The sequence below is a fragment of the Python bivittatus genome, unplaced genomic scaffold (genome assembly GCF_059951505.1).
Source record: "Python bivittatus isolate LINGU-HERP-01145 unplaced genomic scaffold, Pbiv_v1 ctg000980_np1212, whole genome shotgun sequence".
Classification (NCBI taxonomy): domain Eukaryota; kingdom Metazoa; phylum Chordata; class Lepidosauria; order Squamata; family Pythonidae; genus Python; species Python bivittatus.
Window position 1 is genome coordinate 8,174,263 of NW_028277125.1, and position 24,945 is coordinate 8,199,207.

The following is a 24,945-nucleotide window of genomic DNA, read 5'->3' on the forward strand; positions in this document are numbered from 1 at the left end:
AAAAATAGAGAAGAGATGGCAATGCAATTCTCACAAGCTCAGTGCAAAAAGTTTAACATCTATCAGATCCAAGGATTTGTAATATATGGTGGTGAATTCAGACACATAAATGAAGAGTAGTCCTGCTCCAGCAAGCCCTGTGCAAATGTATGCGCAAATGCATCCCAGATTATTAAGAGGCACGACTGAACTAAGCTTTTTAAAATAAAAAAGGCAGGTATTTAATCTACCAGCAAGCCTTTCTTGGTTTCAGACATGTTCACAAGGTAATGGTGACATCTAGTTGTCAGCAGCATTAAGTGGCCAGGATATTGCTATACCTTGTTTTCAAAATTAAAATTCAAAACAAGAAACACACCTCTGGTTCATATGCCTACAAAAAGTTCCTCTTTGCACTTGGAAAAGAAGACAAAACTATGAACAACTTCTCCATCCGTCCTTTCCAACTCTATTAGAGATTTAATCAGCTATTAAATCTACAGCATGATACATGGTTTCCCTGAATTTGAACAAGTCCAGGTTTTAGCCCAGATGTAGTATGTAGAAAAAAGTAAATTTTTCAGCAACATTTATAGTGTAGCAGATCATAAATAAGATGAACATGCCTAGGTGCAAAGAATCTCTGCACAACCTATGCAGTTGTCTGGTTTCTGGAGTTTCCTTCTCCAGCCTATAAACAGCTTTGTGAGGCCCACTGTCTGCTTCTCATCTGGTCTCCAGTTTATTCTCTCCATTCCCAAATGCTAGTCGTCTTCCACTTCATTCCATCCCTATATGTTGCAACCACAACTCCCAGAATTCACAACCAGAAGAATGCTGGCTAGGAATTCTGAGAGTTATAGTCCTAACAGACTTAGGGGTCACCAGGAGGGTATGGTTGGAGTAGGCTGCTGTGCGGACATTTTCTCAAGCCAGACTATAAGAGCCCAAATGTATGTATCGTTGGAAGGCTGCGATAGATCTCTCTTCTTTTTATACATATGTACAAACTACCATATGTGCAAAGGTTAGATGTAATAAATCCTAAAAATTTGAAGGGGGAAGGTATAATTTTTTTGCCTACCGTAATTTCTCTAAAATGAATTGCCCCACATTGCTTGTCATCTCCCAAATTACCTGTAAGCCTTACCTATTTGTGTACTGGGCACTGCAGTAATTTCCATGTTACTTCCATTTTTCATTTGTTTACTTTTGTTTTCCTTTTGGTAATTTATTATTTGCTTGCTTTCAGGCCAGGAGAACGTTGTGCAATCCCATGCTAAATGCCTGGGTTGCTGGCATCCCATAGACTCTAAGAGTTTGGAACTGCTTCCTATTGTGACTTACACTATACAGCAATTTAACAATCAGAGTAAACACTCTGCCTTATTTAAAGTTGGAGAAATGATAAAAGCTTACCGTCAGGTTTGTATATGTTCTAATAATTCCCCATCTGAACTTTACAGAATTAGGTGATTTGGATAGATTTATAATTAAATCTGAAAAAGTTGAATGAGAGAATGCCCCCCTCCCCAATGGGGGGGGGACTTCCTCCTTTTTCTTCCTGTGTATATTTCTGAAACCATCATATTTTGATAGGCCTGTTTTTTTTAAAAAAAAAAAGATTTTTAAAATATTTTTAAAAAAAATATGTTGGCAAACCAGACAAAATACAAATACAGTGGTACCTCGGGTCACGAACTTAATTCGTTCCACGACTCTGGTCGTGTCCCGAATTGGTCGCGACCCGAATCAAATTTTCCCATAAGGTTCAATGTAAATATGGTTAATCCATTCTGAACCATATGTATTTTTTTTTTTAAACCACAAAAATATGAAACAAAGTACAGTATGAAGAGAGAGAACGCTAACCTTGCTTGAGGCGACTTCTGGCGTGGAGGACAGGAAGGCGGGTGGGGAGGCGGTTATTGTTTGGAGGGAGAGTCCCCCTCCCTACAGGAAGCCACGACCACGTGTCACGGCAGGGAAAATGGCCGCGGATCCTGTTCGTCACCCGATGCAGAGTTCGTGAACGGAAGCAAAATTTTGCGAACGGTGCTGTTCGTGACCCAAATTGTTCGTGAACAGAAGTGTTCATGACCTGAGGTACCACTATATAATTCTGAGAGTGACTGTGCAGTTTTATTTAACCTAATCTCTTTTCTCCTAACAAGATACTTGTTCTGTGCAACTTCTCTTAAATTTTCTTGTAGGTGGTTAATGGATGGAATTATCATTTGGAATATTTGATAAAAGAAACAAATTGTTCCAAGAATGAATTTCCGGATCTAAGTCCAGCATGTAGTCCCCTTCCTGGAGGTGTAAGTGAATTTGTTTACATCCTATTCCTAGGGAAAAAAAAGGTTGTGCGTGTGTGTGGAGAGAGAGAGAGAGAGGCAGGCAGGCAGGCAGATCCCTGAACAGTGTGCAAGAAAGCTCTTTAAATGTTAAAATCACCAATGCATTTTATAATATCTATGATAAAATCTCAAATCATCTATCTATCTATCTATCTATCTATCTATCTATCTATCTATCTATCTATCTATCTATCTATCTATCTATCTATCTATCTATCTAATCTGTCTGTCTGTCTGTCTGTCTGTCTGTCTGTCTGTCTGTCTGTCTGTCTGTCTATCTATCTATCTATCTATCTATCTATCTATCTATCTATCTATCTATCTATCTAAATACACACACAGAGATCTGCAATTACAGATCTAAACCATTGCAGTTTGTATCTTCTGTATCTCTCTCCATTTAAAACAGTAAGAACTGGGAAAACAGAGAAATACAAATAATGGAAAAATATGAGTTACAAATAACTTAGAAAAAGGAAGTGGCTGCAGACGAACTACTGCTTCCTCTAACCTGCTCTGGGTGAGCACATGTGCACTCAAACACACTTTTTGAAGTGCATGATAGAGTGAAAAAGAGTCTGTCAAAACTGCAAATAGACAGTCAAATAGATTTGGAGCTGGAAGGAAACCATCATCAGGCAAGCTTGTTCTGACTGAATCTCTGCCAGGGGAGTTGCAAATAATGAGGGCACTACTGAAAATGCCCGCTTCTGAGACCCCATCAAGTGACAATCTTGTATAGATGGGACATGGAGGGACTTGACCATCTTTGATCTGGCTGGACAGACAGATGAATACAGGGGAAAGCGGTCCATAAGAAAACCAGATCCAGAGCCATATAGGTCCTTAAAGGACCTTGAATCACACTTGGAAGGCAACTGGCAACCTATGTAGTTTCCAAAGCAGAGGAACCACCTGAATACATCAGGACACCTCCATCACTGCTTGGGCTACTGTGTTCTATACCAGCTGTAGCTTTCAAAGAGTTGGACAGCCTTAAGTCATCTTTACCCACAGTGAAGTAGTGTTTCCCCCTCTTAAACTTCCAGCATCCACGAGCAGCCTTAAGGTGGGTAAAATCTGTTAGGCTTTGTCATGCAGTGCCTTGGAGGGAAGTCAGGGGATTGGCAGGGATGAGAAACAAATGTAGGAGAGAGGCCGGCAGAGGGGACAGCAAATGTTATGCTGGTATAGCTTTCTTCTGAGTTGAAGCTGAATGGAGAGCAGCCTGTGAAAGATTTGAACAGGAAAAATATGACTAGAGAACTAGTGTCAGGGAAGAGATGGAAGCCAAAATAGTGGGCTGCTGTAGCTTTCTCTGGGGAACTTCCAGAAAAAAAAGTCAAATAAGTACTGTTTTTCCTTTTGGCAAACAGAGCTGCCTTGGCACAGCTGCTAAAAGAAATACAAAGATTAAAACACGAAGGCAGCAATAATGTAATATACTTGCACACACATATTCCTGCCAGACTCATTTGGAATTTACCAGCAATTGCGCTGTGAAAAAAAAATCCTTGTGTAAGAACAGCACAAGTTGGCCATGTGCCTCCTCTTTTCCCATTCCTGGCCAGGGCCAGCTTAACCTAGATGGGGAATCAAGGTCCAATCTGCACAAAGTTATTTCTTGTTTTTCTCTCTCAATATATATGGCTCATTCTTGTCCCAAACAGTAGTCTCTTCAACCTGCTCTCTTCACACAGGTGGCCAGTGGCGGCTTCTCTTCATTTATTGGTTAATTCCCCATGCCATCCTAAATCTCCTAGGAGCACCATCTATAGGTTAACATTTCAGAATGCACTGTAGGATTGTGCAGAAAAGTTCTTACTATAGGCCAAAGGTAGATAGAGCTGTACTGCTTGATCTCTACAAGATTTGCAATAGGTTAGCAAAGATTTTTCACCCTACCACAACAAAATGACACATGCCTGCTTTACAATTATACTGATGAAATCGAGGAATATTATATGCCAAACTTCTGAAAGCTTGCGAGAAGGCCGTGCTCACCACTCTCCAATTTGCGCACGTGCCTTCTCCAAAGCATACGCTGCCTTCTCATGATGCTTTGAAAGGCTTCCGGAGCCTTCCAAAAGCTCATGGGAAGGCTGCACCCACGCCTCTCCACATTACACACTACCTTCTCATGATGCTTCAGAAGGCTTCTGAAGGAGGGGGTTAGGCAAGCAGGGAGTGATCCATCCATGGCAGCAGACAGATGTTAATGTCCTCCACTGTCAGATCACATCTCAACCGCCCCGAGACAAAAACCAGACCTAACGGGTAGCCTCTAGTATGGGTCAGGCCACTGAGGACTTGGGACAGATCCATGATTGCTACGGAAGCCACAAACTCCTGAGCCGCCACAGATTCAATGTCACCAGATGGCAAGTTGAAATCCCCAAGCACCAATAGCCTTGGGCAATCTATTGCCAACCAGCAAAGCAATCCAGCAGCTCAGGCAGGGATGCCACTGGGCATCAGGGTGGGCAGTACACCAGCATCAATCCCAACTGTTTCCTTAAGCCCAGAGTGCCTCACATCAACCACTGTAGAAGAATCAAGATGGAATTTGATTCAGTAATGGCAAAATTAACAGCATATATTTATAACAGAAGAATGGCTTTCATATATATTACATATTATGCAGTAAGGCAAATGTAAAAATTAAGAATATGGTTTGTAAGAGGAAAAAGAATTGTCCAAAGAACTGAAATCAGAAATACATGAAAGTTTTAAATGTTTATAAATATTGTATATCAGTCAGAATAAAAGAAGGGGAAGTTAGAAACTAAATTTTTACCTCCAATATTTTTAGTAGTTTTCTTCTTCTTTCTTCTTTTCTTTTTTTGTATTTTTAAACAACAAAATAGTGGAGACTTTGGCAGTCAGCCTAGAGATTAAAACAGATCTTTAAAATCCTTTTGATTATTGTAAAAAACAACATATTTTCATACGTTCATTGACAATATACTGAGCAGTAACTGTACAACTTCAGTAACTTCTTTGTCCACTTACTGATATTTTATCTCTGCATCATTTTTTAAAAAATGTTTTCTTCTTTCTTTTCTCTCTAAAAGAAAATGATTAATTAAAAACATTAATCTGAATAATTATTTTTTTTAAAGTGGTGGATCAGGGGTGCCCCTAAGATTTTCTGGAAAACATTAATTTTCTTGCATTCCACTTTCTTTTCCGGTTCAGCTAAGGTCGTATAGTGAGGGAACATCAAGAACAGTGTAGCTCAAAAGAGAAAAGGAGCATTTGTTTGGCATTTGGGATTTCTCTCAAGCTCTCAGCTTGGGCCTCTTCCCGCTGCTCATTTATAATGCCATTTGGTCCTCCTTGAGTTGGCAGAAAACTGTACTGGTATGGACTCTGTTCTCCATATTGGAATGGAGGGAAAAATATTACCTTACTTCAATACCAGTAAGTTAAGGATGATTTAAACCAGTCGGTCTTGTGGGCTGGGGACTAAATGAAAATAAGGTCCTGTGGACATGACCCCAAAAAAGGACATGTTTCTGCAATGATAAAGGCCAAGTGGGAATATAGTCCTTGTCTAAGCCTAGGCTAGGGTCACAGCTACAGCCTGGGAAGTCAAAAAACCTTTCAGAAGGCAGTTGCAAGGCAAAAAAAAAAAAAAAAAGGAGTCATGCTCATATCAAAGGAAGATTCATATTTCCCTCTTGGGTGCTTTCAGACTGGAGGTCAAGAGTTTCTAGGAAGGCAGAGGATGGAGTAGGCAAACCTGGTTCCAGATGGAAAAATTCGTTTGGAGCAGACCAGCTGAGCCTGTAAGGTAGAAAGCTAGAGTGACAAATCTCTCCCAGAAACCATCCAGGCCTTCACACCCTGGCCTTGCTACTTCCAGATTTTTTTTGTGGGGGGAGTGGGGACTTTCAAGGTCCTGGTACCACCATCTCATTTGTAAAGGTACCTCACCTGGCATCCTCTTACTGGCAATTAAAAGGTATCTGTGTGCCCATGCATGTGTATACATGTACACACACATGCACAAAGAAAACCGTTTCAATAGTATCTCCTCCTAATTGTAAAGGGATATGGCTGGAGTATCCAGCCCTTCCTTTGAGATAGACCAGTGTCAGCAATACCAGCCTTATCAGGGTTAACAAGATGAACAAAATCAAAGTCTGATAAAAGAAAAAGAAATAAATTCAGCACAAACCTTGCATAACTTTAAATATTAAACGCATATACAGGTAGTCCTCAGTTAACAACAGTAATTGGGACCAGAATTTCCATCATTAAGCAATGCAGTTGTAAAGTGCAATGTCACGTGACCGCATTGCTTAGCAACAGCAATCCTGGAAGTCCCTGTTGCCGTAGTTAAGCGAGAATCATGGGTCATTAAGCGATGACCTTCTTGTGACTTCCTGCCCGCTTCCAACAAGCAAAGGCAATGAGGAAGCCAACAGGAAGTCGCAAGGAGATCCTGGGCGGGGGTGGCTGCTGCTGGGTGCAGGAGGGCACAAAAGTGGCTGCTGCAGCCTGGCACAAAGCTGCAGTTGCCCCAGTCTAGCAGTGCAGTGCAGTGCAAAGCCCCAGCAGGGTAGCACAAAGCCCCGTCCAGCCCAGCAGTGCAGCATGGCACAAAGCCCCAGCTGCCCCAGCCCAGCAGCACAGCACAAAACTCCAGCTGCCCCATGCTCAGTAGCCAGCACAAAGACCGAGCCACCCCAGCCCAGCACCATGGCACATATCCCCAGCTGCAGCTGCCCTTGCCACCCTGCACTCCACCACACCTAGCTGACTTTCACTGACTTCTTGCTTCCACTGCTGAAGAGACCCGAGGTTTGATGCAAGATGGACATAAAACTCAAATTCATAATTTACAGAGTGCAATAGAGAAAATTAGAACTGCACAGAAAAACAAATAAGTAAACTACCATAGAATCTTGGCTACAAATACTTACCTACTCCTATAAAATAATTGTATGTAAACAGATATTCACTCTGCTTCGAATTACCTGGAGTTTCCCCAGATTCCTGGAAATTCTAAACGTTAATCAGAAACTGGGGAGAATGCTTTTAGATATCTGCTCTTCCCAGCACCAGTTCACAGCTTCTGCCTGAGTTCTGTGTCAAGTTTTGAAAGGACCAAAGCTTTTCTCTGTATCCTACAGAGGTAGGGGCTGAGATACAGTAATTTCACACTGTGTGCATGTGGCAAAGTGCTCTTTCCTGTGGATGCATGGTATCTGGGATAAGGAAATGTGTGTCCTGTGTGTGAGCTCATACTTTGTGTCAGCTACACTCACAGCAATGTCATCTGGATCCCTGGAAAAATTGCCCTGAGGCAGAGGAGTTCCCTGATAGAAGCATGGTTTATTATTCTTATCATTTTTGTCCCCTTCCAGCAACAAGGTTCCTGTATAGTTTATGCCTACGTTGACAATAGACATGAAAAGGTGCATCCAGAACAGGAGTGCAAACTGCAAGGTTTGTAACTGCTGCTTCCTTGATTCAGTATTGCTTGGTGTATCACAATGACAAATTCATATTGTGTGTATTCAGTTCTTTAGGGTCTTCTCCTGTAGATGTGAAGGCCCTGATAAAGTTGCTGAGCTACAGTTCATAGAATCCTCCTCCTCTGACCATATTTCCAAAAGATGAAGGGAATGGGGAGAACCTATTAGGCACAGCCAACATGTCCAAAGTAGAGGGGATGATAGGACTTGCAGTTCAACATTTGGAGGAGCAAAGATTGGCCATCTGAAAATAAAAATGATCACAGAGTATCAGTCAGGTTAGATATGGCTTCCAGAATTATTTATAGTGGAATGGAATAAAACATTCCTTTTATACACACAAATCATGCAACCATAGATAACCATACAGTGGGACCACCACTAACATCAAACTCCAAATTCCTACAGAACAATTTGCACCAATGCATTTTTCACATGAACAAAATGTGTTCATTATTCTATTACAAAAAATAACATTGATGCAGGCTGCTATTCTCGGACTCTTTTGTTTTTAGAATAAACTAATATTAACCTATATTTTTATCTACAGGTAGTCCTCGCTTAATAACAATAGGTACCAGAAAATTTATTAAGCGGGGCGGTCGTTAAGGGAGGCATCATGTGACCGCACCCAATTTTACAACCTTTTTTGCAGCGGTCATTAAGTGAATCATGTGGTCATTAAGCGAATCACACAATTCCCCATTGATTTTGCTTTCTGGAAGCTGGCTGGGAAGGTCGCAAATGGTGATTACATGACCCTGGGATGCTGCAACCATCACAAGTGCAAGCTGGTTGCCAAGTGCCTGGATCGCAATTATGTGACCATGGGGGCAAAGCAATGGTCATAACTTTGGGCACTGGTTGTAATTTTTTTTAGTGCCATCATAACTTTGGAATGTTGCTAAATGAACAGTATTTAAGTGAGGACTACCTGTATATATTTTTTACAGTTGAGGAAAAGGTAGCATCTCTTCACATGTGTCCTGGTTGCACCATCCCGATTGCAACAGACAGACAAGAATTGGAGAAGCCTCTAGAAGCTGCTGTGGAATCATTTAACGCAAAAAGCAAGAGTGACTTTTATTTCAAAGTTGTAAAAGTAACAAATGCAACAACACAGGTTTGAATACTGCCTCTACCACTGTATTGCAACTTAGATAGGAAAATCTGGTTAGAAGTAGGCAATCGCTTTTTGAGCTTGAATCCTTTCCCAATTCAACTGGCCTTGTACAAAGTTGACACTGTAGTGGAAGACCAGTGATTTCTATGTCTGAACGTCCCCTAGCTAGGTGGGCTGGAGTATCTAGGGATAAAGCTTGGAGGGCACTAGACTGAAAAAGGCTACCAGGCTGCAGAAACTCTGTCCTGGGGGATGATGACTCGGGCAAAGCACATATTTGCGGACAGAAGATCTCAACTTAAGTGCCTGACATCTTCAGTAAGGACTGGGAAAGATGTGCCTCAAACCTTGGAGAATTGTATTGGTAAAGGTCAACATTACTGGGCTTGATGCATCAGTGGTTTGACTTGATACATGGCAGCTTCTTATATGCCTGTAAGGCAGCAGTAGACCATCTTTCCATGACCCTTTCACTTGCTTGTTTTTATTAGAATCAGGGAGAAGGAATGGGTCTCTGGGGCCACTGAATTCAGCACAAGCTAACCTGACAGCAAGCTAAGGTTTTTGTTCTTCATAGTTCATGCTACTCAGCATCCAGTCTAAAAGTTAATCATTTTTCTTCTTGAATTTCAGATTGTGTCTGGAATAATGTATCGATTTTACTTCAGCCTTCAGAAAACAAATTGTTCCAAGGCTGACGTTGAGAAGCCAAATGAATATTGTACTGCTGTGGAAGACGGTGTAAGATACTGGGATTAGATCAAGGGGACATTTTACTTAAGAGAACAAAAGTTCATTTTAAAGCAGATTCTTGCAACAAAATGTTGGTGGGAAATGTTGCAATTCCACATGGATGCATATAAAGCCTTGAGATAATCTTTCTGATAGGACAATCCTATGTATGTCTATTCAAACTCTAAACCCTAAACGCAAGTTAACAAAATGTTTGTGCCCAAACAAACCATATGATTAATAGAATGGTCTGGTTCACCCAACATGCTAGGACAATGGTTGGGTTCCCACAACATTCCAAACCTTAAACTACCCAGACTCATTTTCGTTTACTAAAATCCCAAGTTTGTTACTAGGAAATCTTAGTAAGAAGATAGCATTGGGATATAATTAGGTAAAGTTGAGGTTTGCTCCATGGACACGTTTTCCCCAACTTGCTGCTGGGTCAGCTGGAAACCCCAAGATCCTAACACATTTGCACATCCCCTCGTTGGGAATGGTTTTCTACACACACACACACACACATCCAGAGACGCACTGATGTAGGAGTAATAAGTCAGGATTTTATTGCTTTAATTTATACTCCGTGCCTCAACTTTTTGAATTAATTCCTCTTCCCCAAAGAAATAAATCATAGACAAAAGTCACAGAACTGTTCAGAAAATAAATAAATAATTGTGTCAGCTTTTGGAAAAGTGAACAATTTTCCAAAACAGCACCCAAAATTTAATTATTCTGTATCATATTTTGTTTTTATGCCAATGTTTGACAAGAGATGAGCATGTCCCCTTCTGTTTTGTTTGGGTGACAGGAACTGTTGTTCTGCCATGGCTCAGTTTATGTGAAACCGTGGAAGTCATTAATGATACCTCAAGTGACCTGCACAGACCAAAAACCAAAGGTATTCATATTTGTCTCCACTGGGGCCTAGCATACTTCAGCAGGGGCAGCTGCTGTGTATTTGGACCACAGTTCCTATATTTCTAGGGATAGAGGTTGCAGACCAATACATATGGAGGTCGCCAAGCTAAGGAAAGATGTTTCAAAAATGTTGTTAAGTTTAGTACCAGTTCAAGGTGATTTGCAGTTCCTTCAAACAGCACATGTTCTACCTCACCTATCTTGAAAAGGTTTGGCAATCTTCATGGAAGTCCCTGGAAACTCTATTTGAAAAGCATCTTCACTAAGGTGCATTAGATGCTGCACAAAAATGGACCAATAACCTCACATATTCCTAACAGCAGGCCCAGAGTCTGCAAAGGATATAAGGAAGAAAATGAAGAAAATCCTGTCAGAAGAAGCAGAGGGAAAAGGGGGAATGGCAAGAAGTTTAACAGGGTTTGTCTGTGGCATAGGGAAGCAGGAACCCCAGATCCTTTGCTGTTTGAACCCAATAAGATGTTCTTCTTTGAAAACCTTTTTTAAAAAGTAGTACTCCTAAAAAGTAGTACTTTTTAAAAAGTAGCCTGACTCATGTTCTTTGCAATAACATGGACATTCTTTGTTATTCCATTGTTCCAAGAGGTGTTTTTCACTGTCCATCTAGTTGACAGTTGGGATTTCCTGGGTATTAACAAGGTCCAACCTGGCTTCACTTTTTCAAGATTTATTTACGGATTTAAAGAATTTATAAGGCCACTCATGTGACTTTGGGTGGCTAACAAGACAGAAAACAGAAAACCAAACAGAAAACCATTCATTTAACGACAGTACAAAGTTACAACAGCCTTGGAAAAAGTGCTTTACTACCTGTACTTGCACTTACGACCGTCGCAAACTGTTGCACCACACCTGTGGTCACATGATTGCGATTTGCAACATTTTTTATGATGGTCATTAAGCAAATCACCGTGGGTGTTAAGCAAATCCAGGTTCCCCAATGGATGTTTTTTTGCCAGAATTCACTTAACAACTGCAGTGATTCACTTAATGACCATCGTAAAAAGGTTGCAAATCACAATCATGTGTCCGCAGGGGTGGTGCGACACTTTGCAATGGTCATAAGTGCAAGTACAGGTCATAAAGCACTTTTTCCAAGGCCATTATAACTTTGAACTGTCGTTAAATGAATGGTCGTTAAGCGAGGACTACCTGTAGTTTTCAGAGACACTGTGGACACTCTCTTCTTGGCAGCATTAAAGCACAACTCAACTATTACTCTTTAAACCAGGGAATGCCAGACTACATCCTTTAAAAAACCCTGCCCACTTTGCTTTATCTTATCTCACAGCAAGTCTTATTGCCCTGAAAAGCAAAAAGTGCTGCTCTGGTAATAAAAAAAGTTGCCCACCTAGTGCTCAGAAGGATTTTTTAGGTGGAATGGGAGGGTGGCAGTTAACTTAACTTAACTTCAAGCAACAAAATATTGAGTCAGACAAAAAAATTATTCCAGTTATACAGTCATTGTGACATCCCTCCCAAGAATTCTGGGAACTGACAAGATTTGGAATCCCATTCTCATAAAACCATAATTCAGTGAATCCTTGTCTAAGGAGGGAGACTGAGTTTATAGTGTGGTTAGGCCCTCAAAACTAGAAAGGTGCTTTGGAAGACAGCTGTGCTGATAGAGCTAAGAGAACTGGCTGATATATAATTACAGTACGTTAGTTCTTTGTTAAAGTGGAAATGTGGGATAAAATATGTTAAATGCATTTAAATAAATACATTGTTTTGAGAATTCCTCATAACTAAATTACATTTCAGTTCAGTTTTCGGGCACCTCCAGGTTTCACCCCTTTCCGAGGGGCATCCAGAACCTCTACTCAAATCAGAACAAGAGCTGTGGAAGAATTCTATCCTGATCCTAGAGGACCCCATACTCATGAAAACAGGCGGGGCCGTGGCAACGCCCATGGACATAGACGGGGCCACGGACATGGGCATAAAAAGCCAACAGAGAGTTCTTCTGAAGAAGCTAAAGCTCTACCACCTGTTCAAACTCCAAGTCAACTGCCTACTTCAAAACCTTTTCTGAAGCAGGAGGTTACTAGTAGAAGTCCACATAAAGAAAGTGTTGGGTTTTCTGATGTCTCACCAACACACGGCAACCCTATGGATTTCCTCCCTTTCTTAGATCACCTGCCAGATCTTCCAGAACCACCAAAATGTCCTGGATCACCATGGAAACCTAAAAGAGATCCAGAGCCTCAAGATAACCTCTTTAAAGATTTTGATCTTTTGGATGCGCTCAAGAATTAAAAAAAAAAAAGTGAGTTATTTCACCAGAATGCTCTACCACTCGAAATGATGACGTTCTTGGGATTTCCAACTGCATATAAACATAATACTTAAATACAGTTGCAGCCAAGTTAGGCCTGCAGCATCAGCCTGCCTAGCTTCTTAATGTCTTTGCAAGGTACAGTAGTTGGCAAACAGTCAAACTAGAAATTTAATTCAGTCAGCTCAGCCAGTAAGCAACATGCACAACTGCCTTCTGCAGCAAACTTGCAGAACCAGTGTGGCCTGCATTCAGCCCCGGAGAAAAAAATATTCCCTGGAAGAGAAAGGGGCCTTTGCATGTCTAGAGAGCCTCAAATGGGTAAATTATGTTTCTCCGCAGTCAGTTTGGGTGGAATTTTAAATGTGAGCTACTGTCCTATACCTGATTGCAATGATTATTTTGTGACAAATTTGTAGTAACTGCATATTCAATTCATCAGTACAATTGTATTAATTAGTCCACTCTTTCTACTACTGGCATGCCGTACATTTGATTGCACACCCTTCCTTGGCTATCACAAATAAAAGACAAGTATCAAAGCACTGGAGGGCTAAACTTGCTTCATTTGAAATATCAGAAAAGTCACTGAAGGCTTAACCAAACTTATGGCCTCAGAGCCCAAATTCATGAGCAGTTAACTTCTCAAAATGAAGGTGCCCCACCATGATGTCTTGAAAACTCCAAGCTTAGACATATCCATGCATGCCCCAGCTAAGAAACCCAACTGGATGTCCTTCCTTAAATCCCTGTCTTGTAGTCTTACACCACATTATTATTATAGTATTATTAAAATTTATATACCACATGATTCCCAGCAACTCTAGGTGGTTACAGTGTTTTCCACGATTTATCTAAGCAGGCTTTTCTCTTTTCTGATGGTGGGAAGACTTTGCACTTGATGGACCCAATTTCAGTTTAGAACAGCTCTCCACCAATTCATCCCAAAAGGAATGGGGGGCCAATAAGTAAGACTCTCCAAGGGCCCCCTATGAGATTACCTGGCCTGTGCAAGCCCTGCACACATGTCCGTGGCAGGTACTACAGATAAAAGCCAGGATTGGCCACCAGAGCTGCGTAAAGGCCTAGCAAAAAGCAACCAATTAATTATAAGGGCAAAACACAGGGTCTTAGAGATAATTCGTAGCAAAAGGCAGAGCTGGTGATTTTGTTGTCATTCTTGCCCATCAAGTGCCAAAAAAGAATGGTCATCTCTCTCAAGAACTTTCTGTCTGGTACCCCCCGTTTGTTTGGGACTCAAGCCCCAGAATTCTCAGCTAGCATGAAAATTCCCTTCTGTCTGTGCTTTGCAAAATCCACCAGAGCGCACGGAGGACATGGCACTTCTCTTTCTTGAACATTTAAAATGTATCAAGCCCAGGAATCTCGGGAGGAGCAAAAACAGGTTACGAGGTTCCCGAGATCTTAAAGTGAGGCACTGAGGGAGCCCCTCATTCAGGGCAGGGGGCTGGCAGAGCTGCAAACAAGGCCCTAATCTCCTATCCCTCCTGGTGCATTGCCTCTTTCCTCCCATCAGCAGGGAAGGCCCTGTGGCTCCCTTTGTTGGTCTTCCTCGCATCCCTTTTGGAACAGGGAAGACAAATTGCTACCCTAATAAAAGTGGACTGCATTTTTATGACAGTTGCTGGCAAAAGGGTTTCCACTCCTCCATTATCAACACAGACACTCTGGCGATTAGCCTTCTCCCACAATCATGCCTTTTTCCCACTAGTAATCTATTTTCTTGTTGCTGTTTATAAAAGTCTTCAGTAAGCTTGTTTACAAGATCCTGTTTTACGTGGCAAGTTCCACTTTCTCTTTTGAGCTGTCCTGCTGACTGAGAGCGATGAGTGTTATAGCCTGAAGAAACAAATCTACAGCCACTCGGTGGCGGTCACTTTACGATCAGAATGCCAGGCACCCAGAAGATGCTTCTGTGCTTGTGGTTTCTTCAGTTTTGCCATTAGGTGGCAGTTAAGCTGCTTGCATTCCAGAATCCTCCTTTCTTGCTATCAGTCAGCCCGCCTGCTTTTGCTAGCTCTCAGAAAAGGGTTTATGCAGAGAATGACTGAAAGTTATCACTCCACAACTTGGTCAAACGATAGGCCACTCTAGCTGGTTGGCACGATTATACGGGACCACCTCAGATGTAAACCTCAAAAGGCTCCATTTGAGGACACCGTTCTTTGTTTCAGGTGATACATGGCGCGGAGATTTGAAAAAGAAAAGATCGGCCCTCCCTGCAGATTTTTTTTTCGTAACACTGGCACGGTCAGTTATTGACCTAGGCTCACATTCCAAGCCTCCAAGAAACATTAAGGCAGGAAAAGCTAACAGAAACCCTGCATCAGCAGATCTGTCAAGTTTGATATGTATAACTTGAGGATATTTATAAAAAGTCCTCATTAAAATGTGGATGTATTTTGGTGCACCAGTTTCCAAATATACAAAGTCCACAGTTTGGCTCTAATAGGCAGTTTTTAAAATTATTTTCCCTAATATAACCCACACGTATACATTATTTTCCTGAACACACACACACACACACACACACACACACACTTCCATATAGATTTTCCTATTTTGCACTGAAAAAATTGACAAATTGCAATTTTCATATGGCATTTAGTTCATATACTGGTTCAAAAATGTGAAAGCTAGTAAGTTTCATATTTATTTATTTGATTGATTCATATGCAAACTGAACAAATATCTACATCTCTAACTGAAGCACAATTCTAGACCCTCAAAGCAAACACTTCAAGAACTCTTACATGTGCAATTGTATCTGTGGGAGAGGGGAAGGGTGATGTCAAAAACTCAAGAATGCAGCCATGCTTGAAACCTGTCCCTTTTTTACATGCATCAGGCATGCAGTGCACCTCAGGAAGAGCCATGGCTTCAATCATTAATTACCATCTTGACTTTTTGACCCCCCCACTCCCCACAGATAACCCTGCCCACATGGCAGCATTAAAATGATATTCATCTGGGTGGGAGCTAGAAGGAAAGTATGCACGTGCCAGTGTAAAAATGTGCTGCCGAAACTTCCAACTTCTCTTCTATCTTGACATAAACCAGAATAAGGGTCATCTGCTATCAGGGAATGATCATGAAGCAATGGAAGGCCTGGTCTGGTTTAGAGAGTGTTTTTTCCCTGAAGTAAAGGTGGTCATTGTTTAACGACCACTTGTTCAGCAATCGTTCGAACTTATCACAGCACTGAACGAGTGGTAGTTACAACCAGTCCTCATATTTATGACGGTCACATGATCCCCATTTGCGACCTTCTTTGCTGGCTTCCTACAAGCAAAGTCAATGAGGAAGCCAGCAGGAAGTTGCAAATGACCTACAGTGGTTCACTTAACGATGGCAACCAAAAGTGCCAAATTTCCACGGCTAAGTGGTTATGTGACACCGCACTTTACGACCATGTCGCTTAGCAATGGAATTTCTGACCCCAATTGCCATTGTTAAGTGAGGACTAAGTGTATGCTTCCTGTCCCAGGGGTTTGCAAACTAGGATGGGGCTCAGTACCACAAAGTTTGAGAACTCCTGGGATATGCAGATTCAAATTTAGTTACTAAAAGTGGCTTTTTTTTTTTTTTTGCCTGACCCTAACACCAATGGGATCATTATGATCTCATGCAGAAGGTCACACAAAGTCACTTGCCATTTTAGGGAGCTGAATGTTTGAAAACCTCTGCCCTAATTTTTTCCTCCTACCGCTCTCCTCTATTGTACTTTCCTAAATAGAAACAGAAACAATCAACATGCTCTGATCAGCCTCATACAGATGTTCTGACACACACACACACCCCAGACACCACAAGAAAAAAAAATAGGCAAAAACAATGGGCCACTTTTCCATACATCGTATTTCAATAGTATTTTTTTCCTGTCAGTGCCAGAAACGTTATTAAAAACTGTGGTATATTATGAAAATAATAGGCCGCAGATCTCCAGGCTGTCAAGAAAAGCTACTTTATCAAGTGAATCTTTTTGTGGGGGAAACAGTAGATTCCATTAGTACTGTGTTATGGAAAACACAGGTCCTAGGCCTTACAAGAAAAATATAACTCTACTGCATCCAGAAAGGTACAGTCTCCATGTGATACTTTGTAAAATGCTGTCCATGTAATCTTGCATTGTTTCATCTGGCTGAGAAAGTTCTCCAGATGCCCAGGAAAAGGAGGCTTTCGTGTCCCTTTTGAGATGGCTGGTTTGGATCCTGGTCCTTATTTAGTGTCATTATCTATTACTAAATGTTCTGTGCTGCTCCATTCCTGTCTCAGAGCAACATAGAAGGAAAAAGACAACACACTAAAATTAAAAAAGAAAAGAAACCAAAAACAATACATAAAGATGCCATCCTCCAAGGTCAAGCCCAAACTAGCATCCCCCAAGGCTTTATGAAATAACCAGATTTTTACAGCCCTGTGAAGATCCAACACAGAGGAAGCAGCCTGGATGGATGAGGGTGAGTTGTTCCACAGGAGGGCCATCACTGAAAAGGCCCAATTATGGGATCCTGAAGATGAAACTCCCTCGGTGACAGATCCATTAACATTTCTTCTCTCCCTGGTGTCACTGGATGGGTAGATTCATTTCAGAGCAAGAGGTCTTGAAGATATCCAGGTCTGGAGCCATGAAAGACTTTAAAGGTGATAACTAGCACTGTGAACTGCACCCAGAAATTGACTGGTAACCAGTGCAACACCCCAAGTAGACATTACATAGGTGAATCTAGATGCTCCCACAAGTATCTGGACAGCTGCATGTTGTACCACTTTAAGCTTCTGAGTGGTCTTCAAGGGCATCCCCATGTAGTTTGAGCTGCAGTAATCCAACCATGAATTAACAAGGGCATGAATGACTCTACAGTACACAATGCCTCCTGATGCAAGAAAGGATGCAACTGGGGCACTAGGAGTAATTGTACAGAGGCTCTTCTGGGCACAGCTTCTACCTCCTATTCCAGTAGGAGCTGAAAGTGTGGGTTGCAGACTAGCTCTGAACTGGAGAACACAATCCTTGGGCCATCTCTGGATTCAAAAGGCCTCGACCCCACCACAATTCTGTCTTGTTGAGATCAGCCCACAACTTTGCCATGCAAAGCATGTGCTCTGCTATCAAGATGTGGTCCATAATAAAATATGCCCCTCTCCTCTGAATAACGGACTAGGGGTTGCCTGATCCCAGTAGCCCGTTTCACTGATCTCAAAAAATCCCACAATTTGCATTACAATAAACTGTCGTGCGCAAACTTCCCTGAACCTAAAGGTGAAACTGCCTTTTTTCAGTGCTCCATGTCATCCTCAGGCCAACTCACATGGCCTTGTTGAGATCAGAAAGTCAGTTCAAGAAGATTTTCATTCACCCCATCAATTTTTATCTAAGTAGGTAGTATTGGGAAAGTCTGCCTAAAATATTGTATAATTTTCACTACACCTTTTTTTTTGGAATAGTTACTAAAGTTTCCCTCCTCCTTCCTTTTTCCACAAACTATAGCAGAAACTAAAACCTGCTGACATTGTGTTGTACTGCAATGTAGAAGAAAAAACAGAAAAGCTAATCCATAAGAACTACTGATTTTCCTTCCTATAGTAGAGCTGATAATTAGAAACATTGCGTGAAGCATTCTTTGCTCACCCTGAAATCTCAGCATATGATCCTAAAATGGCCAGGTGGTTCTGGTGAAAGTGCCCCCTCCTAACCTCACATTTCTTTGTGTCATCCAAGAACTAGACATTTGTCACCTACAAATAAAAACTCCCAATTCTCAGGGTGACAAACTAGTAGATTTGAGAGGCCATGCTCTCAACTTGCAGATTTTGCAGAACCCCATAAGGTTGCTAATCCAATTGCTTATGATGCAGCTTGCAGAAGGGATGTGGGAATAATACATCCATTTTATGGCTTCTCAGAGCAAGGAAGGCAGTCTCCTGGCATCTGCAGGCAGAAACATGGATCAAAGTCTGTCATCTTCTGCACTGCAGCCATTTTCAAACTGTATGCAGAGAACTTCCAAAGCTTACCCAAGTTCCTCAATTAGAAGCAGTGGTGGCACAAGGACTACAGCATCAGGCATAGATCCAGGGCCCAGAAGCCCAGAGCAATCTCAAATCCGTACCTTACCAAAACCACAATAGCAAAAAATTCAGTAGAGATCCTTTCCTGTATATTCATTTTCTTCCCCTTCCTTGTAGCACCTTTGGAAAAATTAAGAAAAAGACAAAGCCCCACTTCTACTGCTCAGGAAGGGAGAAATAAAAATATGGTTTTTCTTATGGGGGAGTGGGGGATGAAGGGAAAAGAAGCCAGAGCTGGAGCACCCAAAAGTATAGAAGGGAGGGCAGAAGCTTTCTTTCTGCAGCTCTAGCAATGCCACAGATTGAAGAGAGACTTTTCTCTGGCACAGCTCAATGCCTTATGCTTAGCATTCTTGCAACTTATGTATAGTGAGACTCCTAATGCTGAATGCAGTCGACTATGCAAAGTTAGAGAAATTAGGTCTGTAGACGATGCGTGGCTGTAATTTTCAATATACAGGAAAGGGAAAGTCTCCTTCAGATCAGTCTTGACCCTTGGTGACTAAATGGACATAGCTAGGTAATCTTCTTGGCAGCAGCACCAAAGTAGCTTACTATTGCCTTCTTTCGGGGATTTCCCTCCCCACCTCCCCAACCTCTGAATCTAGCCTACAGCCTTCAGACTATCTAGAGGTCTCTTCATGTACTAATCAGATCTGGCCCTACCTAGTCTTCTGAGATCAGCTAAGGTAAGTGAGGTGCTGCTCCTTTCAACAGATGTAATGGACTATGAGAGTATCCTTGGGATACAGGAGGAGGAGAAGCAGCCTAGGCAACAGTCAGACAAGAGATATCTCAACCCACAGAAGGAATGGGGTGTGGAAAGCGCTTCAGAAGGGACCCTCCCTAGTACTCTGGACAGTAAAGGAAGGGGAAGGGGCTTTAAGAATTGCAAGGTTCTGTTATTGTAACCTTACAATAAATGTAGTGTTAGTACTCATGGTTTTGGTTTCTTGTACAGACTACCTTGAAGGGCTGACAACAGCCTACTCACTCAAATATGCTTCCTCTGAAAGTGCTGCTCTAGGAAGAACGTCAGGTAAGTTCTAGGTTGCACAGCAAAAGTCAGTTGGCCTGGAAAGCACTGGATGAATGGAATGCATGTTCCTTGTCTACAGTTTGACCCAGAAATCACTGGAAGTCACCAGGATCCCACAACAAAAACAAGCTGATGCAAAAATATTTCCCAGAGTCAGGATGCTTGGTCGGGGGGGGGGGGGGATCTCTGCTTTGTTCCATGCTCATGCCCGCTAGGGAGCGCCAGTGCCAAAACTGTGCTGTTGCCAAAGGTCTGCCAAAGAAAGGGTGAGACCGGACAACTGGCTATGTGGAGCAGCAGAAGGGAAAAAAGACACAGGCATGCCCAGAAATGTCAGCAGAAACAGAAGCTTCTGCAGCACTTGGGGAGATTGTCAGATCACTCTGGTCTGCAAGATTCTAGTCCACCTATAGCAGAGTAAATAAACGCACAATGTGCCCTGCTATGTTATTTAACTTTTCTCTCACTCACTCCCCCCCCCCCAAAAATAAAAAACGATTCTAGTTTCCTTCTGCTTAAAACAGACTGCAAGATTTCACTCCAGTGCTCCATCACTGTGGAAAAAATTTGGGGAGGCAGGCGTTCAAAATATTTAATGCTAAAAATGCAAGTTGCGGTTAGGGCCCGCAACTATGGCTCACAGATTCTGCGCCTTCACAACTCTGGGCAGTGGGCTTCCTAGAAGCAGCATCCGATGTGTGAAACCAAACAGCCAGACTAGCTAGAACTTTGATTTGACTCAAGAATGACCTTTTTTCCCCCAATGCTCACAGGCCACCTCAATCCGTTTTGGGAAGCACAAAGGACACGAGCTGGCAATTGCGAACAAATTCTCCCCAAGTGCTCAGGTTCGCCAGATGAAGTCAGCCCATGTATATTTAGCAATACTTTCTCATTTTCCTTAGTGCTGGCCAGGCACCCTGCACTGAATACCTTCCCCATTTCAACCGCCCTCCCAACAGCCAGATTTCAGTTTCAGCTTTGCTAACATGACGGCTTCTGCAGCAGGAGCAGGGAGCTCCTGGAAAGGATCATAAAAGTGGCTTTTTTATTCATTGCAATATTTTCCCTACTGAGCAGGAGGGTTGGGGGGGCGGGGCAGCAATCTTCTGCCACTCTTCAGCCCAGCTGAAAATCTGCTCCTCTCTTTCTCTCCATGCATGTTTTCCTTTTTTAGACAGCAGCAAGGTCAGAGGTTTTCTGTCGGATGCGTCAATGCTGCTTTCGAGTTTTCATTACGCCTTTGTCTTATATAGAGCTTCTACAAGCAGAGGAACCTGCCTGATTCCCCCCCCCCCCCCGGCTTTCTATAACAGCACTATGGCAACAGTTCTTCTGGGGCAGCATTTCCCCTCAATTCCCTCACGTTCACACGCTGCCTTTAATATACCAAAAAAAAAAAAGGGGGGGCTTGTTTGCACACTGCCAATATTAAATAGATCCAGTTCCAGGGAGGGTTCCTACTACAAGCTATTTTCTACAGGACAGAAAAAGGGCCTATTTCCCCCACAATGCTCACCTAGACTTATCAAGGAAATGCACTAAAATTTACTTGCAGTGGTAAACAGTTAAAAAAATCTTTAACAACCAGAGGAGAGAAGAATTTTTGTTAGGCATTTCTTGCTAGCTTATAGTCTATGTGACGATCTTGTTTCAGATCAAGCCTTGGTCTTCCTTTGAACTGCTCTTTATTAAACATGGCATAGACATTGGTGTTAAAAATTGCAGCAGCTGGAACCATAGTTGCAGCCAAGCCACAAATGAAATCAGTGGACTATTAAGGATGCCATCAGGGAAAAAGCTCAGAATTGCATAATAGACATCCTTCTGAAAAGCTGGTTTCAACTTGCACAGCATCTATAATGATCAGAGGGGAGGGGAGTTGTTGACTTGATCCTTTCCACATCTACCACTTCTCCTTTCTAAACTGCATCCATCCATCCAAAGATTTTCCTCCAATTAAGATCCAAATGATTGTATAAATATTTCTACTCTACTCACTGACTTCAAACAGGAAACATCAGGTGGGGAAAGAGTTAATGACTCCCCCCCCCTTCCCCAAACCTGGTAGCCATCTTCACTGTCCATCTAGACAGAGTTTTCCTCTTTTAAAAGGTAGGTTAATTTAATGATACTTTAATGTCTAGTTCAGCTCTAAGTGCCAGAATGGGATTCTGCACAGCCTTCTCAAACCTGGTGCTCTCTACACGGTACTGGTTGGAGCTCATAGGAATTCAGACCCATCCAAAAGGCACCTGATGGGAGAGAGACATGTCCAGCAGGAATGGTTTAGCTGGCATTGGTTCAAAAAATATTCTGTGATACCACCCACAGTCATTAGAAAGATAGGGAGATGTACCAAATCAGGGCATTGGTTCATTAACCTCCATATACAATCTCCACTAGATAGCCATGGCTCTCAGGTGTTTCAAAAAGGTGATTTGCCCAACCTTGCAGGAAGATGTCAGATGTGAAGCCTTTTGCATGCAAAGAATAGGTTCTTCACTCACTGAGCGAACATGAATCCAAGATCCTATCACACGTATTTTCCCACTGCTCTTTTTATGCTAACTTACACATGGACATAGTTTTACCACATCCTAACAAAAAACACATCTGTTATGAGGAAGAGGCAGTTTTATTTATTTTTAATTAATTAATTTCTAGAGCCGCCCATCTCAACCAAGTGACTTTGGGTGGCGAAGAATTCTAAAGCAATGAAAATAATTAAAAACAATATGTTTGTTCCTAGTCAGAGATGAGAACTCCACCATCACCAACAGAGTTGCTAAGTTTTTATCTGCAGCATTTTGCATAAGATTTCTTTATTTATTCAATTTGTATAACTGCCCATCTCAAACAAGTGACTCTGGGTGGCGAACAATCATAAAATCAATTCAACCAATTAAAAACACAATACAAAAAATAACATTAAATTCATAAAGCAGCTGAGAAATGTTATAATCTATGGGTGTTAGCATAACCAGGAAACGGGGCCCTTCACACACTCGGGACCCCAGGCCTGGGCACATAATCAGGTCTTCAAGGCCTTACGAAAAGCCAGCAGGGTCAGGCGCATCTCTTGCTCCCCGCCAGCTGACAATCCTTGGCTGACGGGCTTTAAAGATGACAACCAGCACCTTGAATTGCACCCAGAAACACACTGGCAACCAATGCAGCCCATGAAGCAGTGGTGTTACATGTGCCGAATAACTAACCCCATTTACAACCCTTGCAGCTGCATTCTGCACCAGCTGAAGCTTCCAAATGCTCTTCGAGGGCAGCCCCATGTAGAGCTCATTGCAGTAGCCAGACAGGGGTATGAGTGATAGTAAGCAGAGCCTCCCGGTCCAGGAATGGGTGCAAATGGCACACAACCTGAAGATGCGCAAAAGCCCTCTTAGCCACGGCTACCACCTGCTCTTCCAGCAGGAGCCGTGAGTCCAAGAGGACCCCCAGATTGCCCACTGGGTCCGTCTGAGGCAGTGCCATCCCATCCAGGACCAAAGATGGAAAAACCTTGATACTGGAAGGCCCAAGTACCCAAAGCCACTCAGTCTTGCTTGGGTTGAGTCGAAGCCCATTGCACCCCGTCCAGGCCCCTACAGCCTCCAGGCACTGGGACAGAACATCCACAGCATCACTCAGGCAGGGTGGGGTGGAGATATAAAGCATACTGATGATACCTCACTCCAAACCATCAGATCACCTCACCCAGCGGCCTCATGTCGACGTTAAATAAGAGGGTAGAGAGGCCTGAGTCCTGCAGCATCCCACAAAGTAAGGGCTATGGGCAGTCCTCTCCCTCCCTATCAACACTGATTGGAACTGACCCCAGAGGAAAGAGGAGAATCAGCACAACACAGTGCCACCCACCCCCACTCCCAAAGCCAGTCCAGAAGGATACCATGATTGATGGTATCAAAGGGTGCTGAGAGGTCAAGAAGAGCAAGGATGGATGCACCACCTCCATCCTGCTCCCACCAGAGGTCATCCAAAAGCGCGATCAATGCTGTCTCACGCCCATACCCTGGCAGCAGATTGCAGTTCCCTCAAAAAAAATTCAGTATCTCATCCATAAACAAGGGAGTTGGTGGCATACAGTCCATAAACAGAATCCAAACAACCATGGCCCCACCCAAAATAGCAACAGTATCCTCCAAAATGGCAGATCCAGAAGAGCCTGGTTTGTACACTTTACACAGCAGGCCAACAATGCCTGGTTAGAGCTGCTAAATCAAGTTCATGCAGATCTAATCCAGTGGAGCTTTTTCCTTTGTGTGAATGAACCACCCTGTCTTCATTTACTTACTCACTCTTTGGATTTATATTTGTATCCTTCCTTTTCTTCAAGAGCTCCCATTTTTTCCCCACAAGCACCATCCTGTGAGGTAGGTAGGACTGAGAGAACCCAACTGGTTCAAAAACACTCACTGAGCTTCCATGGCTGATTTCCAGTGGAGGGATGGTGAGCTAAACATTATCTCTGGGAAGTGCAGAGATGACAACAGTGGCAAAGACTAAGGAACTGGCAACAGATTAGTTCTTTGGAACCCCAGACAAGGAGAGGACAGGAGATCGCCTACATGTGCTCCAGACAGTAGCCTTCTGCGGGTTTGAGTGCCAGGAGACAAAGGGTTCAATCATCAAGCTCACAACCACAGCCTAGCCTTTTAAAGGACACTAAGTTTGGTAAACTCACATCTAATCACTTTTGGAAATTGCATATCTAACTATCTTAAAGCTATTAAAGATCTTCGGAACAAGAAGTTTGAAAAACCACCTGGTGAGTCTATCCTCATTTCTGAACAAAAGAAAAATTAACTATAAGAACTTACAGAATTTGAAATAAATGACAAAAAGCGAAATAATATTTTGAACCAAGAAAGTTATAAACGAATTAAGGCTCCAGACAA

At 42.4% G+C, this 24,945-nt stretch overlaps 1 protein-coding gene and 1 long non-coding RNA gene across 3 annotated transcripts in view; one reads left to right on the forward strand and one right to left on the reverse strand.

Moving 5' to 3' along the window:
• The window catches only part of LOC112542793 (T-kininogen 1-like), a 33,191-nt gene extending 19,749 nt beyond the window's left edge, over window positions 1–13,442 (forward strand). For both annotated transcript variants that reach the window (XM_088132033.1, XM_088132034.1), the window contains exons 5-11: window positions 1,232–1,404; window positions 2,193–2,300; window positions 7,715–7,796; window positions 8,779–8,948; window positions 9,582–9,689; window positions 10,492–10,581; window positions 12,384–13,442. In XM_088132033.1, coding sequence (XP_087988159.1) covers window positions 1,232–1,404; window positions 2,193–2,300; window positions 7,715–7,796; window positions 8,779–8,948; window positions 9,582–9,689; window positions 10,492–10,581; window positions 12,384–12,878 — 1,226 coding nt within the window. In that variant the 3' untranslated portion in view covers window positions 12,879–13,442. The remainder of the gene's footprint in view (window positions 1–1,231; window positions 1,405–2,192; window positions 2,301–7,714; window positions 7,797–8,778; window positions 8,949–9,581; window positions 9,690–10,491; window positions 10,582–12,383) is intronic.
• LOC112543217 (uncharacterized) overlaps window positions 2,310–24,945 on the reverse strand; it is a 38,296-nt gene continuing 15,660 nt past the window's right edge. Inside the window, exons 6-7 of the long non-coding RNA XR_015794387.1 lie at window positions 7,325–8,069; window positions 2,310–6,128 (exon numbers count right to left, since the gene is read on the reverse strand). This is a non-coding gene — a long non-coding RNA (uncharacterized LOC112543217). The remainder of the gene's footprint in view (window positions 6,129–7,324; window positions 8,070–24,945) is intronic.